The following is a 7,933-nucleotide window of genomic DNA, read 5'->3' as shown; positions in this document are numbered from 1 at the left end:
CTCAAGCTATTGTGCTTCCATTCTATCAACAAATTTCGACCGTCTTCTTCCTCCTGGCGACGGACAATTCATGTAATACGGCTCCCTGTATTCCTTTTTTTTTTTTTTGTTGTTTTCAAATATAAACCATGCAAAGTTTTTTTCCACAACTCAGAGTAAATCCAGGAGGCAAAAGAAGTGTAACATGCAATATCTCTCTTTTCTCTTTTACATTTTTGTACTATTTTTGATGACCAACCCATGGCCTCTCAAACTTTAAGCAAATAGAAAATATTACTAATTCTAGGATAAGTGAATAAGGGCAGTTATCTGAAGTTAAAAAATATATATTCCAAGATTTTAAATAGCAAGATTTCAAATAGGAAGCTATTATCGAGCAAACGCAGTATTTTAAATTTCTAATATTGAAATAATAATTTCTTATAAAGACTATTATGACGATGTTATAATAAAATATAGTAAGCAATAACGAGAAAATAACGGCCTTAACTTTCCCTTCACTTTTAATTCAATAAAAATTATTAATTTTCGGAGTAAACTGCTATTTTTGAAGAAAAAATATCAAAAAAAATAAAATTTGAAAAAAAAACCCAATAATATACACGGAGAAACATATAAAGTAGAAATTACAGTCTTTATATTATAACAGACCTAAATGATGGATTATAATAACTATTTTCTTTATTTTTATTATACATCATATAATGTAATAGGAGATGGCCAGAACCATTATAAAGAATTATAACACCATCTCTTAAGATCTTGCCTAATCTATTTATCTGCGATCGAATTATATTTCTTCGATACATCATTGTCAATATAAATTTAATATTAAAAAAATAAATTTAAATAAATTAAATAAAGACTTATGGTGGATTGGCCCAACATAAACATAAATAAAAAATTTGGATAAAAAAAGCAAGATGAACCTTGTTTGTTGGTAGATTTCCAAAACTAACAAAACAAGAAAAAAATAAATTAAGCATGAATACAACAAAAAAAATAAATTATGTATAAATAATTATACAAAAATAGATACTATATTTTTTTTAAAAATATCATAAATAGTTTTCGTAGGTCGAGCAGTCTTCTTCGAAATACATTCACGTTCCAATACAGAGGAATTTTTTGACATCCATAGACATAGACAGTAGACTGGCTTCTTGAAAGTGCAATTTGAACCCTTCAAAAACAAAAAAGTATTCCAAAACGGCCGGGCAAAATCCCACACAAGCGCTGACGCCCCCTTCATTTCTTTTTTCCAAAGTCAAGGCCACGCCTCCAATATAATTTCTAGGAAGGACACGCTCTTAGGCTCTTAGCCAGCCATAAGCCTTAGTCTCAGTTTCGTCTTTGAAGGTTATATGCGAAGACTAGTTTTTTCATTGGGGGGCCCACCCTGGCTTTGGATTTCGGCTTGCATCCTCCTGTGTATATATAGAGACAAGCAGGGCTGGCCAACTCATTGGGTTGTGGTTTGGGCTTTGTGTGAAAATTTCTGAGCTTCTCTTCATCAAAGCTGTGGGATTCCTCTTCTCACCTTTGAGGTACAGAACTTGTTCTCCTTCCTGTCTCTTTTTTGCTCCTGCGTCTCTGTATTTCTGATGATTTTGGTTGTGTTTCTTTGGTCTATTTGTTTTTGGTTTTATGAGTTGAAACCTTTTTCCAGTTTCTGGTTTGAAGCTTTTATTTGAATTGGTGCTGGATAGATTTTTATCTGTTTTTTTTAAAGCTCTTCTGTGAAATCTGAGAGTGCTTTTGTATGGCTGATTGAGTTTTTGAAATTTCTAAGTGAACTTTATTGAGAAGAGGAAAACATGGAGATGTTTTTCAAATTTTGGAGATAATCTTAAAATTGAGCTGGTGTGGATTTCTGGACGAATTAAACTCTAGATTCAGAAGGTTTCTCTGTATTTCTAGCTACAATTGCTAACTAATTCTTTGAGCAAAATGGTGCCACCACCTTTTCATTGAGGATTTGAAATGATTAGAGAAACAACATGGAGCTAGAAAAAAAATTCTAGAACCCTGAAGGGCAAAGAGTCCATGCTCGAGTCCTAAAGAGTTCAATTTGGCATTTTTATGAGCTTTTGGTTCCCCCCCCAAACATTTGAGGTGAAAAAAATTAAATAACTAAATGCTTTCCAGTGTTTCTGAGATCCCTTCTTTTGTTCTGAGGTGAAAAAAAAAATTAAATAACTAAAAGTTGATATATATAGAATTGCAAGAGCTTGATAACAACTTACATATTATTTGGCATCTTGAGTTCAAAATTGTTGCAACATCATTCAGAAAAAGTGTTCTTTCAAAATCTTTTATATGTTTATGGCCTATTATAATCTTTTTATTAGTTATAAAGCATCACACTTAATAGTAAGTTTTTGGCTTTATGACTCGTGTGCAGGATAATCCTTCTGTTAAAACTTCATAACCAAGAGCTGATATTGTTCATCAAAAAATAAAAAGAGCCTTGCTTTCATTGGCTTGGTTTGAAGTCTTAAAAAACAAAATCGTTGGACTGACAGAAGGAGAAGCTGCCTCCGTGAGCTCCATTAGGTTGGGTGAGAAAGATATCATGATGACCGTGAGATCTCTAAGTTTGAAGAGAAGTCATTCAGCAACCAAAATGGAATCTAATCCGTCTGCTCATGGTGTCCTTGCGAAGTCATTTAGCTTCAAAAACTGGAAACGAGAAAACACCAAGCTTGGACCTACTGTTCCATCTAAGAATCAAGCCATGGATGATGTCAAACCAGTGCCGACATCCTTGAAGAGTCCGGTGAGGGGTGCAGTGCCTGATGTGAAGTCTCCAGGGGGTCTTCCAGGATTTTCTTCACCGAGGCCTCGGTGCGAGCTTGATGCAGCAGCCACCAAGCTGCAGAAGGTCTACAAGAGTTATCGGACTCGGAGAAATCTGGCAGATTGTGCCGTCGTGGTTGAGGAATTCTGGTTTGTCTCTAATCTACCACCTTAGTGTGACATATTGCAGGTGGTGTCTTCTTTTATCTTACAACGCATTTCTTCTGATTATAGGTGGAAAGCATTGGATTTCGCATCTCTCTGTCGTAGCTCCGTATCATTTTTCAATGTTGAGAAACCAGAAACAGCAGTTTCCCGTTGGTCAAGGGCACGAACCAGGGCAGCCAAGGTATAATTATTGCAACAATTCCTATATTATGGGAGTAAACATTCTGTTTATTTTGGATGAATTTTTCTTTAATTTTTTTTCTGGCTTCTTTTTCAGGTTGGTAAGGGCTTGTCCAAAGATGAAAAGGCTCAAAAGCTAGCACTTCAACACTGGCTTGAAGCTGTAAGCATTCATTCTCTTTATTCCTGTTCCATCATTACTATTACAACCCTTGTAATTTTGTTTCTAATTAGCAAGCTTTGTCCATTCTAGAAGCTTATTTGAGAGTTAATTGTTTCTGAGGGATGGGCTCAAATTATTAGGCAAGAGTTATCTGATGTTGATTTTTTTCTCTCTTATATATTATGCTGTACAGATTGACCCACGCCATCGTTATGGGCACAATTTGCATTTATACTACGATGTTTGGTTTGCCAGTGAGAGCACTGAACCATTCTTCTACTGGTATATATAATTTCAAACAAGCTATCATTTCCCTTCTCCTTTTTTAGTTTTTATTTTTATTTAGTGAAGCTTGTCCTTTGTGCTGATCCTTGTTTTTTTTTGTTGGGATAAACATAAAGGTTGGATGTTGGAGATGGCAGAGAAGTAAACCTTGAGAAGTGCCAGAGAAGCAAGCTTCATAGCCAGTGCATCAAATATCTTGGACCGGTGAGCACCTTATCTAATGATATTCTGTATTCTCATGTAAACTTTGAGCAGATATCACAAATTTGATTAGCCAAGTATGCAAATACAGACTGTTTGATTATAAATTTAAATTCAAGTGAGCTCATCCAGTACACGCGTTCTTTGCTCCCTTTGCAGAATGAGAGGGAGTCATATGAAGTCATTGTGGAGGATGGGAAACTTGTCTACAAACAAACTGAAATGCTTGTGAACACTACTGAAGGTTCTAAGTGGATATTTGTTCTTAGCACATCAAGGACATTATATGTGGGGCAGGTATGCATGATCTTGCATCAAAGAATAATATAACAGTTTCAGAACGATACATTTTTGTTGTTTGTTAGATCTTCTGCTTTCATTCTTATTACAGCGATATCCGGGTTATTGTATCCGTTCTTATACGTTTTTCTTTGGAATGAGCAGAAGAAAAAGGGCACATTTCAACACTCAAGTTTTCTAGCTGGGGCTGCCACAACAGCTGCTGGAAGATTGGTCGCTGAAGAGGGGGATATCAAGGTACATGAAACTCTTAAATCTTATTTAGCTTTAGTTATCATGAATGGAGGAATAACTAGCTAAGGATCCTTCATCCCACCTACCTTCTGTGGAGAAAACAGCACTCTATTGTCTCCTCTTTTTCTTGTTTAAATGCTTACAGAATTGCTTGTTTTTGCAGGCTATATGGCCATATAGTGGTCACTACCTCCCAACCGAAGAGAATTTCGAGGAGTTCATTAGCTTCCTGCAGGACAACAATGTGGACCTCACCAATGTGAAGGTAAATTTTCCCCTTTCCCTTCTGTTCATTCTGATGCATAAAGTCAGAAACATTTAGGATCAACAGACATTTTGATAGTCAGAAATAATTAAGAACTATGGGAAGTCCACACAAGAGACTTTAAAAAATCATTCTTCAAATTCAGTCTTTCAAGATGAGCTTATGCACCATTTTCATACAATCAGAATGAGAGAGATATGCTGCCATAAAGTTCCTTGTTCCACAATCACCTCCACTTTAAAAACTTTAGAAATTAACAGATCAATTGCATGAACTATGGTTTTTTGACTAACATATGTCCTCTGATCACCAGAGATGTTCTGTTGATGACGATGACTACTCCTCATCAAAGAAGCATGCCAATGAGCCAGCAGCAGAAGTACCAAAGATGCCCGAAGTCGTAGAGGCTGTGATTGAGGCTAACAAAGTTGAAGAACTTGCAAAAGAGACTGCCAGGGCAGCTCCATTCGAATTGGGCAAACGGCTATCATGCAAATGGACTTCACCTACTGGGGCTCGTATTGGTTGTGTGAGGGACTACCCAGCTGAACTCCAACATAAGGCTCTTGAACAAGTTAATCTTTCACCCAGGGTTGTCACCTCCCCCCTTGGGAGCAAGGTTCCAATCCCATCTCCACGCCCAAGCCCCAACGTGAGGCTTTCACCTAGGCTTCAATACATGGGCATCCCTACCCCCACTGTCTACCTTACTCTGCCCAAGCCCAAGAGGATATGATTTGGTGGTATTTCTCCTGCCAATTCAGCTTCCTATGCTGGTTCCAGTAGAGTTTTGCTCAAAATCTTACAGCAACAATTTTGATCTTTGGCACCCAAGCCTCGTGCCATTAACGAACTGTGCGCCGGAAGCTCGCAGAAGACGACCGCCAACCCATCTGCAATTTTTTCTTTTTTTTTTTTCTCAGGTTTCTTTCTTGACCTTTTAGTCAGAGATTTGTTTGGTTGAGCTGAACAAAAGTTCTTTATTTTCCTTTATTCCTTTAGTTTTGGACCCCACAAATGCACGCCAATCCACGGAGTGTAAAGTATGACATTCTTTTTTTTGTAGATGTGGAGATGGATGCAAAGATTATTCTTTTGTTTAAGATAATGAAATTCTTTTGTTCTTCCTTATGGTTTTGCCTAGAAAATTTCCATGTGTTCGTATATTAATACCGGCTCTGATAACTAAGTGAGTCTTTGCTAGATCTTCAAAGTCATGTTGCAAGAAGTGCAAGAATATAACAAAAATGTGTTCCCTGGACATTCTATGCTCTTGAAGTATTATGTTCGAGGTTTTTGTTAGCTAAAATTTAAGACTCAACAGCTTGCACTTGAATTATCACATACTTCGGTGCAATATGTAGTATCTGTACTAATAAAGTAATTTTTAACATTAGCACGCTTATATCTAGTGGAGCATTGATCACTTATTAAAAAAAAAATGTGCCAAGGGCCTACGGAATATTGTCCTTTCCTTCTCAATCTGATGACCATGTCTCGCTAGCCACCTTTGGGATTCGGTAGTCAACAAGTGTGAAAGAGTTGAGCATTCCAACCTAATAAAGTAAGAGGACCGTTCAGATTTGATATTCAGCTGGTCTATTTTGACCCTTCAAAATTCAGTCAAACTTCTGACCTTTAGTCTAGTTTCAAAATTTTAGATTGATTATGGAGTGCAATATTGAGAAAAACTAGGAGCATAACTCGGGTTGGGCTCAACCCGAACTTGCGTGCTCAGCGAGCTCATTAGGTAGCTCTAGGTTAAAGATTTTACAAAATTGGAGGGGGTTTGGCCTTAAAAAAAAACCCAACCCAACCTCTAGTTGGATTGGGATAGGGTTCACCTCTAACCCAACCCAAATGTGAACCTAATCCAACTCAGACCCAATCCGATCCAATCCAACCTAATATATAAATAAATAAATAGTATATATATATATATATATATATATATATATATATATATATATATATATATATATATATATATATATATATATATATATATGCACCCATTTATATCTGTATGTATGTATGCATGTCAGGATTAATCTCTTTTTTGAAAAATAAAAAATAAAAAAGCATCGTAGCAATCCCCATCAAACAAAGTTTCAACTTTTTGAAAGAAAAAAAAATATAAGCATTCGATTTCTAGCTCGAGAGCAGCAAAAATCATAAAGGAGAGGAGGTGTACTTTGTGGTATTGAGGATACAGTGGCAGAAGTAGCGGCGGCGACGACAGCAATGCTTCTCTGGATATGGGGGAGAGCTATGTTCGCGGGTCGCCATGGATTCGCCAATACTAATAGATTGAAGTTAGAGAAACTTATTGCTTAGTGCCTAGGTGGCAATATCTAAAGGTTCACGGTATACCAAATAAAAATATATGACTGAATCCTCATTTGGATAACTTATAGGATCCAAATAAGATTTTATTTTTTACTAGAACGGAAACTTTCTTATAGCTGCCTAGAGCAATCTCGCTATCATTTTCCCCATTTGCATATAACATAGTATTTTTATTCACACCCATTACATTTTTTTCACTCTTTTTAGTTTCTAGATTCGTGCAATCTGATGGAGTCTAGAATATGGGGTGCTGGATAGGGGCTCTATACAGGACAGAGGACGGCTTTGTTTTCCTCCGTTAATTGGGTTTAAAGTTCCGGGACAGCGCATGGCATTGCAAGGTAAAACGCTTCCCTTTCTGCTTTTTAATGGGTAAATGAAGCTTGAAGGATGACCACTATCTATCTATCTATACAAGAAATGTATAATATATTCATCCTACTTGAAAAAAAACACTCAAGAAGGAAAGATTAGAACTCAAATTTATGAAGTTTGGTACAAGAGGAGTCGACTTCAAGAACCGTAGGAGCCGACTTATAAATATCCACAGGCTTAAACAAAACACCTCAAAATAGTTTGAGGAGTCAGTCGAAGTCAACCCAAGGAGAACATGAGTCAACCCTGGCATAATAAAGAACGATGGCATATGTCGACTTCAGAATCATCTGAGTGTACCCCAGAATAGTCTGTGGTGAAAGATGAAAGGTGGTGAAAAAACAGCATTTTTATAAGTGGACCATGAAGCATATCAATGGCAACGACGGGTACTGCCGATTGTATGGCATCTAACCTTTCTATTCAAATTTGTAATATTTTATTTTCTAATTCTCACGAATATGCCAAGATCAAAAAAAAAAAAAAGAGATCCCAACCAGGTTGTGCATGAGAAGTACCAAAGAGAGATAAACTCATAGGAACTGGAGAGAAAAATGGCCAGATAGGGGCCCTTTTTGCCGTCCTCACATGCTAATCTTTCGCAAGTGCACCTA

At 36.8% G+C, this 7,933-nt stretch overlaps 1 protein-coding gene across 1 annotated transcript; it reads left to right on the top strand.

Annotated features, from left to right (window-relative positions):
- The first annotated feature begins 1,426 nt into the window (after nucleotides 1-1,426).
- Nucleotides 1,427-5,726, top strand: LOC103696156 (IQ domain-containing protein IQM1-like). The gene is made up of 10 exons (XM_008777694.5): nucleotides 1,427-1,547; nucleotides 2,405-2,949; nucleotides 3,034-3,148; nucleotides 3,245-3,310; nucleotides 3,504-3,592; nucleotides 3,712-3,799; nucleotides 3,956-4,093; nucleotides 4,241-4,333; nucleotides 4,494-4,595; nucleotides 4,909-5,726. Exons 2-10 carry the CDS (start codon nucleotides 2,576-2,578, stop codon nucleotides 5,329-5,331), a joined length of 1,488 nt encoding a protein of 495 aa, XP_008775916.3. The 5' UTR covers nucleotides 1,427-1,547; nucleotides 2,405-2,575; the 3' UTR covers nucleotides 5,332-5,726.
- The last annotated feature ends 2,207 nt before the right edge of the window (nucleotides 5,727-7,933 follow it).

Source organism: Phoenix dactylifera, chromosome 1 (genome assembly GCF_051530095.1).
Source record: "Phoenix dactylifera cultivar Ajwa chromosome 1, Ajwa_hap1_PhDact_Kaust_v1.1, whole genome shotgun sequence".
Taxonomy (NCBI): Eukaryota; Viridiplantae; Streptophyta; class Magnoliopsida; order Arecales; family Arecaceae; genus Phoenix; species Phoenix dactylifera.
The sequence above is the reverse complement of the archived record's forward strand: the minus strand, read 5'-3'. Positions and strand labels throughout refer to the sequence as shown.